Here is a 25,534-nt window from a genome sequence, read left to right on the forward strand (position 1 = left end):
CTGCTCATGAGTGAAGAACGTCTGCTGGCACAGTGGCTTTGCAGTCACACGGACTGCTCTACCACTCCTTCCTCCCTGCTACTTTAATGAAATGAAACTATGTGGTTCCTGAGACCTTCTGCCTACAGAGCAGGAGACCCAGAATCCAATCCTGGCCTTGGTATAAATTTTCATTCGTCGCTTCAGTCTGCATGATTGAGACTTGCAAGGGTTTCTGGAACCACATGCAGCTATGCCTAGATTTCTGGCAGAATCCCCCGTTTCATCCGATGCTGAGGTGTTATTCCAATACAGCTGGAGAGCCTCTGCAATGCTATTCGAGTTCACGGGGAATACCAGTGGAGTGAGGCGAGAATAGGAATTTGGGGAGCTGTTCTAGGCCCTTCAGTCTGGAACCGCGCTGCTGCTATGGTTGCAGGTTCGAATCCTGCCTCGGGCATGGATGTATGTCATATCCTTAGGTTAGTTAGGTTTAAGTAGTTCTAAGTCTAGGGGACTGACGACCTCAACTGTTAAGTCCCATAGTGCTTAGAGCCATTTGAACCTTTTGGACTGAGGAGGGAGACGTGTTCAGGCAGTCCGTGCAGTTGCATAAAGCTACTGTGCAAGGGTGGCGCAGTGGTTAGCTCATCTGTCCATTGAGCAGGAGACCCGGATTCGAATCCCGGCCTTGTTACAAAATTTCATTTGGCGCTTCAGTCTGCATATGTGCATCACATGATCAACAGCCGGCTTGGGCGGCTTTCGAAGGGTTGTTGTATCTCTGATGGATCTGTTACTTAGATGACATCCAATGAGTAGTCCACGTTCTACATCATTGAGCTCTGCTGACTGACCCATTCTGTTGTTACTGCTGCCCTACTGACAACACAGTACTCCCCACTTCCTTTTATATTCGCTGGTCCACCTCTCGTGATATCTACTGGCCAGTTCCGCACTACATTGGCGTATCCGGATACTTTTCATCAGACAGCGTACACCTGCCCGTGAGGAAGGGAGATGTTGGACACAGATATGAGTACATTAGAGGATTTGCAATTCACGCATGAAAGAGGTCGCTTAAAAGAATATCATTCTGCTAAAATTCTTTCGTCATCCGCCATTTGTGAGTCTGGGACCTTTATGAAATTGGAGTAAGGAGAAACTGAAAACATTCTAAGAAGTGATGCAGAATTCGTCACGGACTTGTTTGGTCAACGTGAGATTTTCAAGGAAACACTCAATAGACTGCTGTGGAAGACGAGACAAGAGACACCATATGAACCATGAAGAACTTTACTCAGGAAATTCGGAGCACCGCCTTCCCAAATCGAGTCAAAGTAACATACTACTTCTTCCGAGATCTCGCGTAATGAACACAACGCTGAAGTTAGAGGAATAGCAAATGAAATACCGTTGTCATAGGATCAGTATTTTACTAGTCAAAATACAATTTCTGTACCCTCTGGAACAAGGAGCTTCGAATCGATACACTTACCAGGCAGAACATTATGACCACCTGTCTCATACCTGGTATGACCACCTTTGGCACAAATGTCAGCAGCGATGTGTTGTGACATGGAAGAAATCTTGCTGGAACGAGCTGGCTCCACATCTTCACACACAAGTCACCTAATTCCCGTAATTCCTTGCAGGGGGCGATGAGATCTAACGCCATGTTGATGTTTGGTTTATGGGGCACTCAACTGCGCGGTCATCAGCGCCCGTACAAAGTCCCAATTTTTTACACAGTCCAGTCCATCCACAGTCAGCAACGATGATGATTATGATGAAGATGATGATGATGATGATGATGATGATGAAATGATGAGGACAACACAAACACCCAGTCCCCAGGCAGAGAAAATCCCCAACCCGGCCGGGAATCGAACCCGGGACACCGTGATCCAGAGGCAGACCACGAGCTGCGGACTGACGACATGTTCAATTCCATCCTAGATGTGTTCAATCGGGTTCAGATATAGCGAGTTGGGGGGCCAGCGCATCAATTGGAACTTGCCATTCCGTTCCTCTAACCACTGCACACACTCCTGCCCTTGTGACATGGCGCATTATCTTGTTGAAAAATGCAACTGCCGTTGGAAATATGACCGACGTGAAGAGGTGCACACGCTTTGCAACCAGTGTACGATATTCGCCATTCTGGTGACTTGCACGAGCTCACTGGACACATGAATCCCCAGATGAATGTTTCTCAGACCATAACGTAGCAGCCACCAGCTTGTCACGATCCCGCAGCACAGGTGACAAGGAGCTGTTCCCCTGGAAAACGACGAATTCGCGCCCTACCATCGCCATGACGAAGATGGTATCAGGATTCATCAGACCATGCAACGCTCTGCCGCTGCGCCAAAGTCCAGTGCCGATAATCACGTGCCCGTTTCACCCATAGTTGCCGACGTCGTGGTGTTAGCGTGGGCATATGCGTGGATCGTCGGCTGCGAAGGCCCATCTTTAGGAGTGTTCGGTGAATTGTGTGTTCAGACACACTTGTACTCTATCCAGCATTAAAGTCTGATGTTAGTTCCGCCACAGCTAGCCACTTGTCCTGTTTTACCAGTCTGCTCAGTCTACAACGTCTGACATCTATAATGAGGGATGGGAGCCAAACATCACAACGCCTGGATGTGGTTTCACCTTGGTTTAACCACGTGCTGAAGACACTCACCACAGTAGTCGTCGATCACCCATCGTGGTTTTCCGAAATCTCTTGCCGAGGCTCTGGGCCACCACATTCTGCCATCGGTCAAACTCAGATGCATCGCCCTCCTTCCCATTCTAAACAGATAGCACTCTCATTGTTACTACTTTCATCGTATTTGTGTATGACTAGCAGTCATTCCTCACCAGCTGACTTTGCTGTCGCCTAGACGGATTAAATCGACAGTAGGTCGGTGGTCATAATGTTCTGTCTGGTAAGTGTATTTAAGTGATTAACACTAGAAGATCACAGGTTGATACAAGCGCGAGCTGAGACATTGCAAATGTGAAATGTTGGTACCTTAATAACACGTGTAACCACCAGAATTTTTCAATGCCAGTAAACAACATGCACGCATTGTGTTGCACAGGTGCTGGATGGCAGTTTGTGGGATAGAGTTCTACGCCTGTTGCACTCGGTAGGTCAGTACAGGACAGGTAATTCTGTTTGGGGATAGCGCTGAAGTTGTCCGATAATGTGCTCAATCGGAGACAGATCTGGTGATGGAGCAGGCAACATGTCGACTCTCTGTAGAACATGTTGGGTTACAACAGCTGTAAGTGGGCGAGCTTTACCCTGTTGGAAAACACCCTCTGGGACTTTGTTCATGAATGGCAGCTCGGCAAATAGAATCACCAGATTGACTTACAAATTTGCAGTCCTGGTGCATTGGATAACCACGAGAGTGCTCCTGCTGTCATATGAAATCGCACTTCAGACCATAACTCCAGGTGTAGATGAAGTGTGTCTAACACACAGACAAGTTGGTGGCAGGCCCTTGGCTGGCCTCCTTCTAGCCAACACAAGGGCATCACTGGCACCGAGACAGAAGAAGCTTTCATCAGAAAACACAACAGACCTCCACCCTGCCTTCCAACGAGTTCTGGCTTGACACCACTGAAGTCGCAAATGGCGGTGGTATGGGGTCATTGGAATTCATCCTACAGTGCGTCTAGTTCGGAGCTGTACGTTAAGTAGCTGATTTCTAAAGCTCGTTGTGTCACTGAGGTGCCAACTGCTGCTCAAATTGCTGCTGCAGATACAGCACGATGCGCCAGAGACATACGCCAAACATTATGATCTTCCCTCTCGGTAGTGCCACGCGGCCGTCCGAATGTCACTCTTCTTGCGACTGGACATTCTCGTGACCACCACAGCCAGCAGTCATGTACATTGGCTATGTACCTGCCAAGTCTTTGTACAATATCGCAGAAGGAACAAATAGTTTGTCTTAGCCCTATTGCCCGAACTCTTTCAAACTCAGTGAGGCGTTGAAAATGGCGTCTTCTTCACCTTAAAGGCATTCTTGACTAACCACGTCCGACTTAGATTACATTAGATTAGATTAGATTAGTTTTTCGTTCCATAGATCCGTGCTGAGGAGATCCTCGTGGATGTGGAACATGTCAATTTTTTTAAAATAAAAAGCTGAAATAACAATACTAATAGTATGAATATATATACAATACATCATTTGTTTCTATTAAAAAATTCAACAATGGATTAGAATAGTATAAATATATATACAATACATCATTCGTTTCTATTAAAAAATTCGTCAATGGAGTAGAAGGAGTTGGCCACTAGTAAGTCTTTCAGGCTCCTTTTAAACTGATCTTTATTTGTAACTAAATTTTTTATGTTTGCTGGCAAATTATTGAAGATGAGTGTTCCTGAGTAGTGGACCCCTTTTTAAACTTCAAAGTCAACTAACGGTCACGACCGTTACAGCATGTATTTAAAGCAAACGTAACGTGCATCCTCATAGTAGCGCTACTGGAGCCACTCACGCGACTGGCGCGAAATTTTAATAGATGTCATCTTTCTGATGTAGAAACAAGCCTATAAACCTTCTTTTATGTCGCACAACTCTATCTTGGTGGTCCACTTTTTTTCCGTTAGTGTAGATGTATTCATCCATCTGTCTTTCAGGAGAGCACATGTAAATTAACTGTTGTTAAATTATAGATTGAAACAGCTCCGGAATCCCTCTGTGTCATATATTTCTCCACCACCGTAAACAAATTAAATCACACTAAAAGAAGCTTCATAGACGTCTGTAGTGTTACCGTTGTCCGTAACGTCATCAATTGGCTGTTAATAAATTCGAGACTCGCCTCAGTCATCATGCATGATGCAAACGAACGATGACTGTGTTTTCAATCTCCGATCAGTTGGGAAACAAAAACCACAGTGAAAAGCTGAAATTTTTTATTTGGAACATTTAGGTACACGTTCCAGCTACTTCTGTTCACCACCACTCCAACTTGACGTTCTTCATAGGATGGTACCAACTTTCCCATACCCTCGTCATAGAAGACAATCGCCAGTGCTTTCTGCCAATGCTTTACGCTGGTCTGCAGCACATTGTCTGTGACAAAATGCTGTCCTCATAGCTAGCGGTTCATGTGAGCGAAGAGGTGAAAATCAGAGGGAGCCAAGTTCAAGCTGATCGTGAGTGGACAACATTTCCCTTCGAAAACGCTGCAGGAGTGTCGTTGTTGCAGCTACAGCGTGAAGCTGCGAATGGTCATGAAGAATGAAACGTATGACAGTAAGGTTGTGTGGGCTGCATGAAATCAGGCGAAATCCCTCGGCACAAACTTCACACGCAGCATATCTAATAGGTCACTGTGCACGCAGAGGTGAAAAATGCGCCATGACGTGATAGACGAGCATATCAGAGACACTGCGTATTACATCTGTATGAAGCTTTACCAGACTTTCCCTGTCGCTTTAACGTTGCGACCAACGAAAGTTGAAAAATATAGCCCTCATATGTTCCGAAAATTATTACTTTGTATCTGTATATACTATAAATGTATATGATGTTTCGCCGGCAGTTGTGGCCGAGCGGTTCCAGGCGCTTCAGTCTGGAACCGGGCAACCGCTACGGTCGCAGGTTCGAATCCTGCCTCGGGCATGGATGTGTGTGATGTCCTTAGTTTAGTTAGGTTTAAGTAGTTCTGAGTTCTAGGGGACTGAGAACTACTTAAACCTGATGACCTCAGATGTTAAGTCCCATAGTGCTCAGAGCCATTTGAACCATGTGATGTTTCACTTGAAATGATGAAACTTGGTTTATCTAATCGTAAAAATCTTTTATGAAATGTTACATTTAGCAGAGAGAAAAGATATTTTGCTCAGTTATGTCCACCTCCATAGCTAAATGGTCAACGCTGCACAGTGTCATGCGAGGGGCACCTGGTTCGATTCCCGGCTAAGTCGGAGATATTCTCCACTCAGGAACTGGGTGTTGTCGTCATCATCGTTTCATCCCAATCGACACGCAAGCCACCGAAGTGGTGTCAACCAAAAAGACTTGCACCAGGCAACCGATCTAACTGACGGGCGACCCCAGCCACACGACGTTTCAATTCACTGAATCATGTTTTTGTAACGAAGAAAAACTTCTACACTCCGTTCTTATATAAAATTTGCCCTAGTGTGGCATGTTTTGAAATATTTAGGCATATAAAGAGCTACATCACAATTCCGACACGACCAGGACCTTTCTTTTCGGCACTTTTTTCCCTTCTGGCTCTTATCGACTTCGAAACAGATTTAGCAGACACATGGATGCTGTTCTTTTATGAAACTTTTTACTACCAGAGTTGTTTGGGAAACGTTCATTGAGTCAATAACAATATTTCAAACACTTTACTCTATTCTTTTTTTTTTATTTGCTACTTGCCTGAGCATTCAGCCAAACAGAAACCTAGATCCGTGTCTGGGTCTACTGGTTGACCTAGAAGCAGGCGCTGCAACCGTGGCCGAAACGTTAGTTTTCTCCAGCAGTGGTTTTATTCAATATGACGCGGTACCATAACCAGAAAACTTGTATGTCGACTGACTCTGGCCGCGGAAGCCTACGTAGTTATAATATCAGATCCATCAACTTCCCTGTCTTAACAGGAATCTCTGATTTTTTTTTCTTCCAAGGGATTGAAAACATGGCTATCATCGAAATTCCCAAAGCAAAAACAATGTAGAGCTCGAGCAGTGTCCCAGCAAAGACTCAGGTAGCTGGTGGGAGCAGTATGGGACTAAACACAAAACAGAAACATAGAAAGCGTTTTGCGGAGTCCAGATAGTTCACACTCATTCAAGACTCGCCTTAAGAAATCTTGTGGTGGGTCATTAAAAATACAGCAACAAGTAAAAGGAAAGTTCAGAATTCGAAAGCTACATAGTAGGACAAAGCAGAGACCCTTTCTCATGCAGTCCACATGATTACCAAGAAATGGGCCATAGACGCAATGTTGACTACGGATTTTTACGCACAGCACGATCAAGAGTCGGGTGCCGTCAGCTTGACTTTAAGTGCCTCTGGTCGAATCGTATTCGGGTTCGGTCCAGAAATTGCTAATAGGCATCCGAAAACTAGCCTCAATAGTCAGCCAAAACTGTTTTGTTTTCTGACAAAGAGGGTTAAGTTTTTTAAAAATAAACACGAACATTCACAACAGTAAGAAACTTCTTTTTTATGAGGTTACCGGTTTCGGTCTGGCCTCACACTTAAGGAATATCCCTCTAATTCTATTGCATGCACATATTTCAGTGTGAGGTCTGAAGATGATTTAAAACAGACCGAAACCGGTAACCTCATAAAAAAGATGTTTGTTGCGGTTGTGACAGTTCATGTTCATTTTTAAGTAATAAAAAAACCGTTGTTCTCCAAAAGAAATGTTCTCAAAAATGTTGCAGATCGTCGACGCCGAATTATGCTGAGAAGCGGGAGCAGCAGAATGGTGGACCGCGGCCGAAGGAGGACCTCAGGAAGAGGATCCGCGCAGCCTTGCCTCAGGTAAGCCACCCTGAGGGGCATGCTGAAGTGCGTTAAAGTGAATTAGACTGTGACCTACCAGATGATAAAATAATGTAGCGAATCGCTTGCCTATCGTCATATTCATTATCATGGGTTAGACGTTACTCCCGTTCCATATTCTTGGGTCAGTTTCATTCGTGCCAACGCCTTATGGTTCTTCCAGGACTTCTTTTTTCAGGTGGTACATGCTCCTTGGGTTGCAGTGAAGCTCGCTGATGTAACATCATTTCACATGGTCCTTCCAGTTATCTCTATATTAATCTATTCGATGGTTTATTGATTCATATTTGAACTTTCCTAATATCTTCATTCCTCCATTTTATAGAATTTCTACATCCTTACACTGTTGTTAGGAACCTCATTTCAGACGCTTGAATCTTATATCTCCGACGTTTGGTAAGAGTCCAGATCCCATTGCCGGAGAGAAGTACTGGAACTGTTGTAATTTTATAAAATGTAATTTGTTTCTTTCTGACATCATTACTTAAAGTTCTACTTGCAATGACACAAATATACAGCAATTTTACCAGCTTTTATCTACATTTTGATCGTGTAGCTAACTTACTTGGTTCGCAAGATAGATAAAACTTGTTACTTCTTGGGTTATTTTGTCATAAACAACAACTTACGATCTTATACGACCAACTCCCATAAATGTCACTATTATTATCGCTAGATACACTCATTTTATATTTTCGGTACAGTATTTTCATCACTATGTACAATTAATTGTTCATAAGCTTTTGTTTTGTAGAGTATTTTCAAACAAGGGTGAACTTGTTTAAGAACGCGGCAATATACATATCAAGAAGTGTAAGCGACTGGCTATATCCTTGTGTAACCCATTGATTTATTTGGATTTTATCAGATATTTTTTAAGTCTATTTTCACTTGCTTGTTGTGAAGGAATGTTGATTAGATATTATGTATCCACTTGAACAAATTTCTACTCTCATAATTATGACATAAGCATTTGCCTTCGATTATTACATAATGTAATTGATGAAATGAGAAAATATAAAAATGCAGTAAATGAAGCAGGCAAAAAGGAATACAAACGTCTCAAAAATGAGATCGACAGGAAGTGTAAAATGGCTAAGCAGGGATGGCTAGAGGACAAACGTAAGGATGTAGAGGCTTGTCTCACTAGGGGTAAGATAGATACTGCCTACAGGAAAATTAAAGAGACCTTTGGAGAGAAGAGAACCACATGTATGAATATCAAGAGCTCAGATGGCAACCCAGTTCTAAGCAAAGAAGGGAAGGCAGAAAGGTGGAAGGAGTAAATAGAGGGTTTATACAAGGGCGATGTACTTGAGGACAATATTATGGAAATGGAAGAGGATGTAGATGAAGATGAAATGGGAGATAAGATACTGCGTGAAGAGTTTGACAGAGCACTGAAAGACCTGAGTCGAAACAAGGCCCCAGGAGTAGACAACATTCCATTAGAACTACTGATGGCCTTGGGAGAGCCAGTCATGACAAAACTCTACCATCTGGTGAGAAAGATGTATGAGACAGGCGAAATAGCCACAGACGTCAAGAAGAATATAATAATTCCAATCCCAAAGAAAGCAGGTGTCGACAGATGTGAAAATTACCGAACAATCAGTTTAATAAGTCACAGCTGCAAAATACTAACGCGAATTATTTACAGACGAATGGAAAAACTAGTAGAAGCGGACCTCGGGGAAGATCAGTTTGGATTCCGTAGAAATGTTGGAACACGTGAGGCAATACTAACCTTACGACTTATCTTAGAAGAAAGATTAAGAAAAGGCAAACCTACGTTTCTAGCATTTGTAGACTTAGAGAAAGCTTTTGACAACGTTAACTGGAATACTCTCTTTCAAATTCTGAAGGTGGTAGGGGTAAAATACAAGGAGCGAAAGGCTCTTTACAATTTGTACAGAAACCAGATGGCAGTTACAAGAGTTGAGGGACATGAAAGGGAAGCAGTGGTTGGGAAGGGAGTGAGACAGGGTTGTAGCCTCTCCCCGATGTTATTCAATCTGTACATTGAGCAAGCAGTAAAGGACACAAAAGAAAAGTTCGGAGTAGGTATTAAAATCCATGGAGAAGAAATAAAAACTTTGAGGTTCGCCGATGACATTGTAATTCTGTCAGAGACAGCAAAGGACTTTGAAGAGCAGTTGAACGGAATGGACAGTGTCTTGAAAGGAGGATATAAGATGAACATCAACAAAAGCAAAACGAGGATAATGGAATGTAGTCAAATTAAATCGGGTGATGCTGAGGGGATTAGATTAGAAAATGAGACACTTAAAGTAGTAAAGGAGTTTTGCTATTTAGGGAGTAAAATAACTGATGATGGTCGAAGTAGAGAGGATATAAAATGTAGACTGGAAATGGCAAGGAAATCGTTTCTGAAGAAGAGAAATTTGTTATCATCTAGTATAGATTTAAGTGTCAGGAAGTCGTTTCTGAAAGTATTTGTATGGAGTGTAGCCATGTATGGAAGTGAAACATGGATGATAACCAGTTTGGACAAGAAGAGAATAGAAGCTTTCGAAATGTGGTGCTACAGAATAATGCTGAAGATAAGGTGGGTAGATCACATAACTAATGAGGAGGTGTTGAATAGGATTGGGGAGAAGAGAAGTTTGTGGCACAACTTGACTAGAAGAAGGGATAGGTTGGTAGGACATGTTTTGAGGCATCAAGGGATCACAAATTTAGCATTGGAGGGCAGCGTGGAGGGTAAAAATCGTAGAGGGAGACCAAGAGATCAATACACTAAGCAGATTCAGAAGGATGTAGGTTGAAGTAGGTACTGGGAGATGAAGAAGCTTGCACAGGATAGAGTAGCATTGAGAGCTGCATCAAACCAGTCTCAGGACTGAAGACCACAACAACAACAACAACAATTACATAATGTCGGAACGCGTAAGGTGTACTGAAATAATGAAATTGTGGTCAAGACAACTCAAAGTGTTGAATTACACGTACGTTTGCTCACTACACAGGGTTCGGAGATTTGTGGAGGCACAAAAACATTACCATACTACACTCAAAGCATGGATAAAGGTCACCTAGACTTTTTAGTGCTATTCATGTTATTACGTGGAAGAGTGCTGCGACATTATTATTGTCGCCTACACTGATGAGTCGTGGTACATACTGGTGCATGATATAAGTACACTCGGAATCAAATGAGGCAACGCACCAAGTTCACCAACAGGGCGGTGTTCACTCAGATTGTGGAGATATTATCGTGCAGGGCAAGTTTTCACAGGATGAAATGAGGTCTCTCATACACTTTTCCACTCCTCTCACCGACAAAACCAGTGAATCCGTTGCTCCCTCCACAGAACCGCTCAGGTAATCTGTGATCAAGCTAAAATATTTTGAGGAACGTGTGTAACCGTGTGAGAATGTGAAAAAGAAAGCGGGAGAGATTTCTGTGCACATTAAATTAATTTTTACGTGACACGGGTACTCGACACAAAAGTTTGTATTTAAAAAAAGGAATCTGTTGGTAGCTTTCGCAGAGAGAGCGAACGGAATAGGGTTTACTAGAAATTTTTAAACTACATTAACGAAAGAGCCTCCACCACATGACTCTGGCAGCCATCTAAGGCGTGTGTGTTCCGAAGTGACCTCCATTGACTGTTATCTTACACAAGCCATTAGCAAGCACCCTGCGCAACTGGCAAAACGTAGCCCCGTGGTGTAAAAAAGCAGCAGACGCACGCTGCTTACTGTGTCCCTTGCACCACACTATCGGCAGACTCTGTATTCCTACATCTAACTGCCCAAATTGACGTCTATTTTCTCACACCAAGACTTTCAAATCAGCATCCCTGTACTTCCGTGCAAAATTACTTTTAATTTGAACAAATTTGTAATCAGTGTGTAACTTTATGTGACGAAAGTAAAAGTAGGGAACAGTTTAATGAACTGGATAGCTCTTAGTTCACTAACTGTGTGGGTGACACATGATGAATCAGTTCGAGTGACGGAATGTAATAGAATGGCTTATTACTCTACTGTCAAACTTCAATCGATCAAGGCAACACGAGTGCTATAAACTGCGAGGACTTGTTGTTCTCATAATTTATAATATTCGTGTTGAGTTGACCTATTAAAGCTCGACAATCGAATAATAAGTGATTTTATTACATTCTCTCACTCAAAGGGATTCATTCCTCTGGGTGTCAATTTGCCGTTGATTTCAATATTCTACTTCTTGCGTTTTAAGAGCGGAGGGCAGCTACAGTTCTGGAAACCAATTGCTGCAACTTCTGATATCGTATTGGGTTCATTTGAAATACGATGAAATGAGACATTTGCACCTCGGCCTCAGCTTCAACCACTTTTGAGAGTTATGGACTGCACTTGAGCGATCATCCGTAATGATGGCTCCACGCTATTCTGGAGTTTCGAGGAGTCCATGGCACGAGTCGTTGCCTCCTTCACCAAGGCAACAGATCGTACTATTTCCGGCTAATTCAGCTGTTCGTGAGGGCAGATTTGTGCCTTCATCGTCACATTAAAGGAGTAACCGTGTTGACGGCACAACGACTGCAGCGAAAATCTAACAAATTTTGAACTAAGGCTACCAGCCACGACCATTATAAACCATTGGATGAATAACTGGAAACGAATAATGGTCCTACTTTGAGATGCTTCTCACACTTGCATCATAATGCATCCCACGTCTGGTGGTATATTGAAATAGGGATAATTTCAGTATGCCTTCGGCTCTGGTAACATGCGGAAAAAGGAGTGAATTCAACATGCACCCTGCCTATAGTGGTATAGCGAAGGACATAACTAGAGAGGAGAATAATCCAAAATTGTGTTAATTGATGAACACGATTCCACCTGCGTCGTCTGCCAGTACAGTGACAACTAGGTGAGTACCAACATAGTATGAGGCAGTGACTACAGGAGCAACTCCGGATATCATTGCAAGGGGAACCATAGATTACAACGGAAAGGCAATAGTGTTTGCTGAGGGAGCAACGGGTACTGAAAGATGTACGAGGTGTGTTCAAAATGTAATGGGATTCTTGCAATTTCAAATTTCGTATCAGACGCGCGCGATTTTTTCGTTGTTATATGAGTTATGGTGTCTGAAACGTATCTGTACAATGTTAGCAATATGAGTCTGCTGTCAGCGGTCAAAAATGTTACACGTAATATTTTTTACACGAATGGATCACAAAATTTGTATTTAAGTTTTCTGTAAGAACGGAATAAAGATGAACAAAGTTAAGTAAGAAATGTTAAATATTGCTATGAGCAAAAGAAGGGTATACGAATGGTACAAGCGTTTGGAAGAAGACTTTGAAGACGTCGAAGATGACGAGAGCCCTGGACGTCCCAGGACATCGTCAGCCGAAGAAATCGTGGAAAAAGTTACAGAAATGATTATGAACATCGCTGCATCGCGATCAGAGAAGCTGCTGGTGATGTTGGCATGTCAGCTGGCTCGTTCAATGATATTTTTTCGGAAGTTCTGAGTGTGAAACGTGTGACAGCAAAATTCGTTCCATAACTATTGAATGTCGAAGAGAAACTGACTTTTTTCTCTTCCTAAAATTAAAATAAGCTTAAAGAACTGTCGTTTCACACCCACAGATGTGAGTGAAAACGCATCGCTGAGGGAGCTAAAAGCTATCCGAAAGTGGAGTTCCAGAAGTGTTCAGGGGATTGAAGAAAAACTCTGGCATAAGTACATACCAAGTGCGTTCAGTAAGTAATGCAACACATTCTTTTCTGAAAACAAATTGGTTTTATTTGAGATTCTAATCCACACCCTTTTGACTTCCAAACTCTTTTTCTCAACACAATCTCCGTTCAATGTGACGGCGTTACGTCACCTCACTGGGAGGGCCGGTATGCTCGCATGAACCACTCTACTGGTCGACGTTGGAGCCAACGTCTTGCTGCATAAATAACGTCCCCATCATCCATACACTGCTTTTTGTGCAGTGCATCCTTCACGGCGCCAAACAGATGGAAGTCGGAAGGTGCAAATCCAGGCTGTAGCGAAGATGAGGAAGAACAGCCCAAAGAAGTTCTGTGAGCTCCTCTCGGGTATACGTCTTGCGTTGTCATGGAGGGGCAGTTCGTTTACATTTTTGTGGCGACGTTGAAGTCGTTTCTTCAGTACACTTCTGAGTTGATCATTGCACCACGAGGTAAGACATCAAACAGAACAGCCCCTTCAGAATCCCAGGAAACAATCGCCATGACTTTACCGACTGAAGGTGCGGCTTTGAACTTTTTCTTCAGAGGAAAGACTGTGTGGCGCTACTCCATAGATTGCAGTTTTGTATCCGCTTCAAAGCGATGAAGCCATGTTTCAACTGGTTGACGAGTGTGTCAGCACATAGACGTAAAGTTGTGCAGTGATGTGTTTGACTGCGTTCCATTGATCACCACGTATCAAAGAGTGTCCGTGCGTTCCAATATTTCAGGAATCACAGTTGTGAGCGCCCGGCAGGCACGCAGGAGTTCGGACAGGATTGCGACATCTTGTTGTGAAGATGACAGACATCACGCCCAATGACTCACCGTGCTTTTGTCCACAGGTCTCTGTACACATTCTGCAAGCGGCTAAGAATATCTGTGATGCTCTGGTTTTCTGCTAGAAGAAATCCAATGAATTCTCTCTGCTTGGAACGCAACTCCATTATAGACGCCATTTTGAAGGCTACGTTTAGCGACTCCACCAATCGGAACTTCATGAAACTGTAGGGGCTGAAGTGGGAGTATTCCAAGATGTCCCACAACCAAATACCGGATTTTTTTCAACCGAAACTGGCTGAGAAAAAAAATGTGTTTCGTTATTTACTGAACGCCCTTCGTAGTATCGAATGGGAACTGTTTTGGAGGAGATAATATTTTTGTGATTTTTTTCCCGACACCTGTTGTCCAAAGCGTCATCTTCACTATTCTAAAATCATTTCGTACAGCTACAACACGATGTCCAGGACAACGCACATGAACACACACCCTGGGTTTTCCAATGCATTCTGCAAGATAGTGATAACAGTTTCTTGAATCCCTGGTGTAAGTACTTGCCGAGGTTGCCACTTGCTGGAAATTTTTCTGAAACTTGCAGAAGTTTTGTGTGTTCAATACCGGTACGAAAATGTCAATGTCGCAAAGACGGATGGACCGAAACAAATGTGCTGCTGGAACTCCTAAACATATATGTTGGCCACTGAAAGGACGTTTAATGAATTTGCCGATTACTTTGTTTCACCAGAAGAGAAAGTAGAATAATAAATACGCCTACAGTTCGCAAAAATTGAAGAGTAATTAAAAGGTCATCTCTTGGTGATATAGCTTGCCGAATTTTTGTACGCTGTTTTCGAATAATTGATTGTACAGTAGAAAAGAGATGTGCAATACTTGCATACGACATTCTCAAAAAGTTTTTTTATCAGAGTTAAATCCTGTGTTTCATTGAATAATGTTTTTTGATAACTTAAATATGTGCGTTTCTATATCCACTCACTTCATCCAAAAATTTCGTTTTTCCTTAATTGTGACTTTCTTAACGAATTTTCTTCAATATTAATAATGCAACGACGGTCGAGGCTACTCTTTTTTAAACCACAAAACAGTAAACTTCCACTTGCCGATGTCACGACGCAGTTTTGGTGAAAACACTTCTGGAAGCACCTGGAGAAGCGACTTGCAGAAATAAACTTGCAAAAGTTTTTATTGTGATATGGGTACTTCAGCGAGCGCTTGCATCATTTACTTGCTAGATGACACGTGCATTTTGGATTGGCAGCTACGAAGGAAGTAATGGGGTTAGAAGCACGGGGGATGCACAGCACATTTTCACCCAATACCGCGAGGCCTGTAACCGCAGCAGCTACCGGAGATTTCCAAACTTTCGTCACAATTACTACAGTACTTGCCACAGGTTTCACACATCTTGCCTGTGGGATCGTCCGTTGCACGTAGAGATATTGTGTGTGTGTGTGTGTGTGTGTGTGTGTGTGTCTCTGTGTGTGTGTGTGTATTTCGTTTGCGTTTCGTACAGTTGTGGAGTTAACATTTCATCTGTTAGTACTGTAGTATTATTTGTTGTGTTGTACTGAGCAACGTCAGGAGCAAGTCCGACAAATGCTGCTTATGCAAAAGTTCGACGTCGCTTTCTTGGCCAGGGGTTTACCGTACGAGGTCAGTCGAGAGAAATGGTTGCTTGCCAACATCTTCAACAATTGTTCTTGATAATGCTACGAAACATTTTGTTGTTATTGACTAGGCATCTCCCATGAGGTAGTGTATTTTGAATTGCATTTTTTTTTATGCTGAACCGATACGGTTTCTGACCTCAACATGCAAAAATATTTCTTTTGTAGTAGAAATCAGTAGGAAGCCCAACCAGAAAAAGAAATAAATGTGGCGATGCGTTCTTCGTAATGAAAACAAACGGATGACTGCTTAGCATTCGATATGGGAGCGGATCGTTACGCACCTCATGTTACTCACATTATCTCGTGTTAGAAATGACTGACAGAGTTTCAGGTGAGAAGATGAAAACTTCATCTATTCTCAATATTTCGTTCGCTTAATGGTTTAGCCTAGATTTAATAACAAAAAAGTTTCCCGCACGTCGAAAATTCGGTGACGGAGTCAAAAAACGCATCCTCGTAAACTGTCCGTCTATCTTCTCAATAATTTGTTGTCATAAATAAAACATACTTGGAAAAGGCCAGGAGATGCGGAAAGGTTTCAGTTAGATTACATCATGGTCAGGCAGAGATTCCGAAATCAGATATTGGATTGTCAGTTTTACCCAGAACTAGATATAGACTCAGGTCACGAATTAATAGTGCTTAAGAGTACGGAGAAGTTTAAGAAAATAGTCAGGAAGAATCAGGGCGCAAGGTAGTAGGGTATTAAGGAATTAAGAGAAACGCTTGAAGTTCGTTGAGGCTTAAATACTGCGATAATCAATAACTGTGTGGACAGTTCAGTTGAAGAGGAATGGACATATCTAAAAAAGGCGATCACAGACGTTGGAAAGAAAACCAGAAGTACAAGGAAGGTAACTGCAAAGAAACCATGGACAACAGAAGAAATACTTCAGTTGATCAATGAAAGAAGAAGGTACAACAATTTTCAGGGAAATTCAGGAATACAAAAATACAAGTCAACTGGCACCGAAATAAAAAGAAAGATAAATAGGAAGTGCAGAGAAGCTGAGGCAGAATGGCTGCGTGAAAAGTTTGAAGAAAACGTAAAAGAAATGATTGTCGGAAGGATGGACTCAGCATATAGAAAAGTCAAAACAGCCTTTGGTGAAAGTAAAAGCATGGGCGGTAACATTGAGAGATCGGATTGGTGAAAAGTCTGCGTTAAAGACCTCTACGAAGAGGAAGAGTTGTGTGACGACGTGATAGAAGAAGAAACAGGAGTCGACAGCGAAGAGATAGGGGATCCAGTATTAGAATCAATATTTAAAAGAGCTTTGAACGACATAGAAGAAGGGATGCATAACATTCCATCGGAATTTCTAAAATCATTGTGGGAAGAGGCAACAAAACGGCTATTCACGTCACTGTGTACAACGATGAGTGTGGTAACATACCATCAGGCTTTCGGAAAAACATCCACCCAACTCCGAAGATTTCAAGAACCGACAAGTGCGGGAACTACCGCACAATCAGTTTGACAGCTACGCATCCAAGCTGCTGACAAGAATAATATACAGAAGAATGAATAAGAAAATTTAGGATGTGTTAGATGACGATCAGTTTGGCTTTATGAAAGCTAAAGGCACCAGAGAGGCACTTCTGACGTTGCGTTTGACAGTTGAAGCAAGACTAAAGAAACATCAAGACACGTTCATGGGATTTGTCGATCTGGAAAAAGCGTTCGATAATGTAAAATGGTTCAAGATATTTGAAATTCGGACAAAAATAAGAGCAAGCTATATGGGAAGACGGGTAATGTACAATATGTACAAGAACCAAAAAGAAACAGTAAGACTGGAAGACCAAGAGTGCAAGGCAGGAGTGTAGTCTTTCGCCCTTAATGTCCAATATATGCTTGGAAGAAGCAATAACGGAAACAAAACAAAGTGCAAGAGTGGGAATAAACTTCAGAGTGAAAGGATATCAATGATAAGATCTGCTGATGACACTGTTATCCTCAGTGAAAGTGAAGAAGAAGTACAGGATGAGTTGAATGGAATGAACAGTCTAATGAGTAGAGAATATGCACTGAGAGTAAATCGAAGAAAGACGAAAGTAATAAGAAGTAGCAGAAATTGGGGATCACGAAGTAGATGAAGTTAAGGAATTCTGCTACGTAGGAAGCAAAAAACCGACGACGGACGGGTTTAGGGGGCATAAAAAGCAGGCTAGCTCTAGCAAAAAGGCATTCCTCACCAAGAGAAGTCTGCTAGTATTAAAAAGTAGGTAGTATTTTGAGGAAGAAATTTCTGAGAATGTACGTTTGGAGCACGACATTGCATGGTATACAGACACGGACTGTAGGAAAACCGGAACGTAAGAGAATCGAAGCATTTGAGACGTGGCGCTATAGAAGAATGTTGACTGATAAGGTAAGGAATGAGGGGGTTACGTGCAGAATCGGCGAGGAAAGAAATATATGGAAAACACTGACGAGAAGAAGAGAGAGTATGTTAGAACATCTGTTACGAGATCACGGAATAACTTCCAAGGTACTAGAGGGAGCTGTAGAGGGTAAAAACTTTAGGGAAAGACAGAGACTAGAATACATCCAACAAATAACTGAGCATGTAGAATGCAAGTGCTACTCTGAGATGAAAAGGTTGGCACGGGAAAGGAATTCGTGGCAGGCCGCATCAAACCAGTCAGAAGAAAATAAAAAATAAAAAAGAGAGAGAGAAAGGACACAGTGCAGACCTTTCAGAGCACACTGATGCCAGTTCCATCTTCATGCACTGAGCAGTTTGCGAGTTTGAATGAGCTGAATGAAGTGTAATATGGAGGTTTGTATTCTGTGCTGGATGTAGCAATCCTGCTCCATACATCCACGTGCTCTCGCCGAAGTGTCAGTCCCAACATAATTTTGAACAAAGTGTAGCGGCATTTTGGTGTACGTGTAACCATTTGCACTGTCATGCAAATGTACAGTAGCGGCGGGCGGTATGTTGTGTGCTAAAGGTGCTGGCGACGTCGGCGAAGAACGTGCTGCTGCTGGGCTACGGCATGACGCTGGGCTTCCCCACGATCGTCATCCCGGCGGTCAGCAGGCGGCCGCTGGTAGCCGGCGACGCGGGCAACGCGACGCTGGGGGCGGCGGAGGAGCCCGGCCAGCTCACGCTCACCGACGCCGAGCTCTCCTGGTTCAGTGAGTACGCCTCGCATCAGCCTATTAAACGAGCCCCATTACGAGGGCACCATTGAAATTGCCGAAATCAAACACTGCTTACTTTTACAAAAATTTACACTACTGGCCATTAAAATTGCTACACCAAGAAGAAATGCAGATGATAAACGGGTATTCATTGGACAAATATATTATACTAGAACTGACATGTGATTACATTTTCACGCAATTTGGGTGCAGAGCTTGGATGGCGTGTACAGGTACAGCTGCCCATGCAGCTTCGACACGATACCATAGTTCATAAAGAGTAGTGACTGGCGTGTTGTGACGAGCCAGTTGCTCAGCCACCATCGGCCAGACATATTCAGTTAGTGAGAGATCTGGCCAGGGCAACAGTCGAACATTTTCTGTATCCAGAAAGGCCAGTACAGGACCTGCAACATGAGGTCGTGCATTATCCTGCTGAAATGTAGGGTTTCGCAGGGATCGAATGAAGGGTAGAGCCACGGGTCTTAACACATCTGAAATGTAACTTCCACTGTTCAAAGTGCCGTCAGTGCGAACAAGAGGTGACCGAGACGTATAACCAATGGCACCCCACACCATCACGCCGGGTGATACGCCAGTATGGCGATGATGAATACACGCTTCCAATCTGCGTTGACCGCGATGTCGCCAAGCACGGGTGCGACCATCATTATGCTGTAAACGGAACCTGGATTCATCCGAAAAAATGACGTTTCGCCATTCGTGCACCCAGGTTCGTCGTTGAGTACACAATCGTAGGCGCTCCTGTCTGTGATGCAGCGTTAAGGGTAACCGCAGCCATGGTCTCCCAGCTGACAGTCCATGCTGCTGCAAACGTCGTCGAACTGTTCGTGCAGATGGTTGTTGTCTTGCAAAGGTCCCCATCTGTTGACTCAGGGATCGAGACGTGGCCGCACGATCCGTTACAGCCATGCGGATAAGATGCCTGTCATCTCGACTGCTAGTGATACGAGGCCGTTGGGATCCAGCACGGCGTTCCGTATTACCCTCCTGAACCCACCGACTCCATATTCTGCTAACAGTCATCGGATCTCGACCAACGCGAGCAGCAATATCGCGATACGATAAACCGCAATCGCGATAGGCTACAATCCGATCTTTATCAAAGTCGGAAACGTGATGGTACGCATTTCTCCTCCTTACACGAGGCATCACAGCAACGTTTCACCAGGCAAAGCCGGTCAACTGCTGTTTGTGTATGAGAAATGGGTTGGAAACTTTCCTCATGTCAGCACGTTGTATGTGTCGCCACCGGCGCCAACCTTGTGTGAATGCTCTGAAAAGTTAATCATTTGCATATCACAGCATCTTCTTCCTGTCGCTTAAATTTCGCGTCTTCGTGGTGTAGCAATTTCAATGGCCAGTAGTGTAAATGATTTTGCGCAAGATTTGGCATCTAGGACGTCCGCAACTGTGAGGCCTGATGGACGTAACCACTTCAGCTGCAGTAATTATTTATTCAAAGCACGAACGGTTTCGGTGTTTTAAAATCCCATCTTCAGGTGTCTGATATTATTGTATCTGGTAACACATAACATGCTGATGGGCCACTCAGTGCAAGAGCTCCAGTCACTGTCCAGTACAATATATCTGTTGTAAGGATTATGGTTTCAGTTTTCTCTTTGTTTAGGTAATGTTAATGCCCCTTTAATTATTCCCTTGTGCTTTTTTGTAAATTTCCTGTAACTACTAAGATAAACATATTGCATTTCTCCACCTAGAGGTCAGTTTTCATATCAAGAGGGGTGTTTCAAAGTACTGAAAACCGGAGTCATACTCACTTATGAACTCACAGGTGTAAGTATAAAGAAATAATAGGCCATGAGTTTGGTTTTTTAGTCTGTTACCTTTAATTTAACGCACACTCAGCTCTCCGTGGCATAGTGCCACCTGCGATTTATTTACACGTCAAGTTCCGTAGGACCAAATTGAGGAGCAAATCTTCAAGGTCATGGAACGTGTCAGTACATGAACTTACAACATAAAAGTAATAACAGATAAAAATAAATGTTCATGAACCTGAAAAAAAGTCAGTCCATAAGTTTAAATAAACGCTATCAGCAATACAATAAGAATCAACTTAATTTTTCAAGGAACTCCTCGACAGAATAGAAGGAGTGACCCATGAGGAAACTCTTCAGTTTCAATTTGAAATCGCGTGGATTACTGCTAAGATTTTTAAATTCGAGTGGCAGCTTATTGAAAATGGATGCAGCAGTATATTGCACACCTCTTTGCACAAGAGTTAAGGAGGTTTGATTTCTGCCGAGTATTAACCGAGTGAAAGCTGCTTATTCTTGGGGATAAGAAACGACAATAAGGAATATACATATTGAGAGGCCAATGTCAAAATACCCAGACTCGTGAACAGAGGTCGACAAGAGGTTCGTGAACTCACACTTCTTATTGCCCGAACCGCCCGTTTCTGAGCCAAAAATATCCTTCTACAATGGGAAGAGCTACCCCAAAACATAATACCATACGACATAAGTGAATTAAAATAAGCAAAGTAGACTAATTTACGTGTCGAAGTATCACTCACTTTTGATACTGTTCGAACAGTAAAATGGCAGTATTAAGTCTTTGAACAAGATCCTGAACGTGGGCTTTCCATGACAGCTTACTATCTATCTGAACACCTAGAAATTTGAACTGTTCAGTTTCACAAATCATATGCCCGTTCTGTGAGATTAAAACGTCAGGTTTTGTTGAATTGTGTGTGTTAGAAACTGAAAAAACTGAGTCTTACTGTGATTTAACATTAGTTTATTTTCTACAAGCCATGAACTGAGGTCATGTACTGCACTATTTGAAACCGAGTCAATGTTGCACACAACATCCTTTACTAGCAAACAGAAATATTTCAGAGTTACCCATAATACTAGAGGACATATCATTTATATAAATGAGGAAAAGGAGCGGCCCCAACACTGATCCCTGGGGCACCCCCCACTTGACAGTACCCCACTCAGATCCGACATCACAGCCATTATCAACATTGTGAATAATGAACTTTTGATGCCTGTTGTTATAGTAAGAGGTGAACCAATTGTGAGCTACTCCCCTTATTCCGTAATGGTCCAACTTCTGGAGCAATATTGTGAGATCAACACAGTCAAATGCCTTAGTTAAATCAAAAAATATGCCAAGTGTTCGAAACTTTTTGTTTAGCCCATCCAGTACCTCACAGAGAAAAGAGAATATAGCATTTTCAGTTGTCAAACGACTTCTAAAGCCGAACTGTACATTTGATAGCAAATCGTGTGATATAAAATGATCAATTAACCTTACATACACAGCCTTTTCGATAGCTTTTGCAAACACTGTTTGCATAGAAATAGGTCTAAAATTATCTACATTATCCCTTTCATCCTTTTTATAAAGCGGCGTTACTACTGAATACCTTAATCGCTCAGGAAACTGACCATCCCTAAGGGAAAAATTACAAATATGGCTAAATGCCGGCCGCGGTGGTCTCGCGGTTCTAGGCGCTCAGTCCGGAACCGCGCGACTGTTACGGTCGCAGGTTCGAATTCTGCCTCGGGCGTGGATGTGTGTGATGTCCTTAGGGTAGTTAGGTTTAAGTAGTTCTAAGTTCTAGGGGACTGATGACCATAGCTGTTAAGTCCCATAGTGCTCAGAGCCATTTGAACCAAATATGGCTAAATACAGGGCTAACATGTGCAGCACAGTACTTTAATATTCTTGGAAGGAGAGACAGCATTGGTCGTATAGTTTTGTTTATTATCGCAAAATCGATTTTCGGTCACTTCGTGACCATCTTCAGTGCTGTAATATATAACTTAAATTAGTAAGCACTGGTGTCAATAAGCATTACGGCGATCACATAGACTATCGCCGTAATGCTTATTGACACCAGTGCTTACTAATTTAAGTTATATATTACAGCACTGAAGATGGTCACGAAGTGACCGAAAATCGATTTTGCGATAATAAACAAAACTATACGACCAATGCTGTCTCTCCTTCCAAGTATACCCATTATCTGGTCGTAGTGCACAGGACACTATGGAGTCGCCAATCAATAAAACTTTAATATTCTGCTAGACACTCCATCTTAACCGTGAGAGTCCTTAGTCTTCAGTGATTTAATTATTGAATCAATCTCCCTCTTGACTGTATCACAGAGGAGTATTTCAGACATCAATCTCGGAAAGGCATTTGCTAAGAAATTTATATGATTTCCTGTAGAAACTAATTTTTTATTTAATTCACCAGCAATGCTCAGAAAATGGTTGTTAAATACTGTACATATATCTGATTTATCAGTAACAGAAATATTATTACCGCGAACTGACTTTATATCATCGACCTTGTGCTGCTGACCAGACACTTCCTTCTCAACTGACCATATGGCTGTAATTTTATCCTGTGAATTAGCTATTCTATTTTCTGGACGTAGCCCCTAATGACACTGCATCAGTCGAGTGTCTGAGCCGCAGCTGGTGACTCGTGTGCCGGCAGGCAGCATCAACCTGATCTGCGTGCCGCTGGGCTGCCTGCTGTCGGGCCCGCTGTCGACACCCATCGGGCGCCGGCCGGCCATGATGCTGGTCAACCTGCCGCTGGCCGCCGCCTGGCTGCTCTTCCACTTCGCGCAGTCGGTCGGCATGCTGTACGCCGGGCTCGCGCTCGCGGGGGCATCCGGGGGTCTGCTCGAGGCGCCGGTGAGTCTCCTCCACCTGCTGGCTCGCCGGCCACTCTACTGGGCCTACTGCGTATACTCTCACCTGTACATTCCTGACTGCTATAACCTACCGTGATAAATAAACTCTTTTACAGTTACAATATTTACTGGCCATCAAACACTATTACTACTTAAATCGCCGGATCCTATTGCCCGCAAAAAATTAAAGACTACAAATTAGAAGGAACTGTCACATGGCTTTCCAGAAGTTCATCTTCTATCGCTCGATAATGACGTGAGTAGGTCCTGCCTGTGTTACAAGAGATAGAACACGGTAGCATAGCGGAAACAAACATCCGGACAAAAAAAAATGTGAAGTGCCTAGAGGTTCTAGGCACTTCAGTCCGGAACCGCGCTGCTGCTACGGCCGTAGGTTCAAGTCCTGCCTCGGGCATGGATGTGTGCGATGTCCTTAGGTTGGTTAGGTTTAAGTAATTCTAACAAGGGAACCTCCCCATCGCACCCCCTTCAGATTTAGTTATAAGTTGGCACAGTGGATAGGCCTTGAAAAACTGAAAACAGATCAATCAAGAAAACAGGAAGAAGTTGTGTGGAACTATGAAAAAAATAAGCAAAAAATACAAACTGAGTAGTCCATGCGCAAGATAGGCAACATCAAGCATAATGTGAGCTCAGGAGCGGCGGAACGAGAGGTCCTTGGTTCAATTCTTCCCTCAAGTGAGAAGTTTAATTTTTTTATTTTCAGACAATTATTATCTGTCCGTCCGTCCGTCCGATGCGAGGAAACTGCGCCGTAGTATGGGGACGGCAAGTTAAATAATTTGTGAAAAGATTCTATGATTTTGCGAAGCTGCACAGTACACAGAGCAGTATTGTTTACGTGATCGTGTGTCAATTATCAAAGTTCAGGCACTCACACATAATCAACTTCGCTCTCGAAAATTCCATGACATATTCAGATTTTCTTGGACATATGCAGGATTTGACTGTCTACACACGGAAAAATTTGAAAACGTTAAAAACATATGTTTTGACAGAGCACAGGGAAAATTGTCCGACTTTGAAACTGTTGCATTCATTTGTTGCAGTTTATGTGACAAACTCTTATGTTTTCATCACTTTTTTGGGAGTGATTATCACATCCACAAGAAAACCTAAATCGGGCAAGGTAGAAGAATCTTTTGACCGATTCGCCAAGTGTACAAGCTAGGTGGGTCGACAACATATTCCTGTCATGTGACGCACGTGCCGTCACCATTGTCGTATAGAATATATCAGACGTGTTTTCCTGTGGAGGAACCGGTTGACCTATGACCTTGCGATGAAATGTTTTCGGTTCGCTTAGGAGAGACACGTCCTTTTGCCTACTAATCGCACGGTTTTGCGGTGCGGTCGCAAAACACAAACACTAAACTTATTACAGTGAACAGAGACGTCAATGAACGAACGTACAGATCATAACTTTGCGAAAATAAAGAAAGGAAACTTTTCACTCGAGGGAAGACTTGAAGCAAGGACCTCTCATTCCGCAGCTGCTCACGCTAACCACGGACCACGGCGCTCCTAAGCTCGCACCATCCTTGATGTTGCATATCTTGCGCAAGGACTACTCACTTTGTATATTTTGCTTATTTTTTTCATAGTTCCACACAACTTCTTCCTGTTTTCTCGATTGATCTGTGTTCAGTTTTTCAAGGCCTATCCACTGTGCCAACGTATAACTAAATCTGAGGGGGATGCGATAGGAAGGTTCCCTTGTAAGTCTAGGGGACTGATGACCTCAGATGTTAAGTCCCATAGTGCTTAGAGCCATTTGAACTATCCAGTAGGGGACGAGGGAACGAAATGAAAGTTCTCTGTATGAAAGGATATTCCATGTTATTTCAGTCGTTACAAAATCGAGTCTGATTTCGAAATAACTTATGAGCCCACTTATCAGTGCAACGTTGCAACCCCTCTGCCCTGAACA

At 42.9% G+C, this 25,534-nt stretch overlaps 1 protein-coding gene across 1 annotated transcript in view; it reads left to right on the top strand.

The window, feature by feature from the left end:
• LOC126260500 (facilitated trehalose transporter Tret1-like) overlaps positions 1–25,534 on the top strand; it is a 504,093-nt gene that overhangs the window by 367,689 nt on the left and 110,870 nt on the right. Inside the window, exons 4-6 of the mRNA XM_049957830.1 lie at positions 7,409–7,508; positions 18,683–18,869; positions 23,382–23,584. Coding sequence (XP_049813787.1) covers positions 7,409–7,508; positions 18,683–18,869; positions 23,382–23,584 — 490 coding nt within the window. The remainder of the gene's footprint in view (positions 1–7,408; positions 7,509–18,682; positions 18,870–23,381; positions 23,585–25,534) is intronic.

Source organism: Schistocerca nitens, chromosome 5 (assembly GCF_023898315.1).
Source record: "Schistocerca nitens isolate TAMUIC-IGC-003100 chromosome 5, iqSchNite1.1, whole genome shotgun sequence".
Classification (NCBI taxonomy): domain Eukaryota; kingdom Metazoa; phylum Arthropoda; class Insecta; order Orthoptera; family Acrididae; genus Schistocerca; species Schistocerca nitens.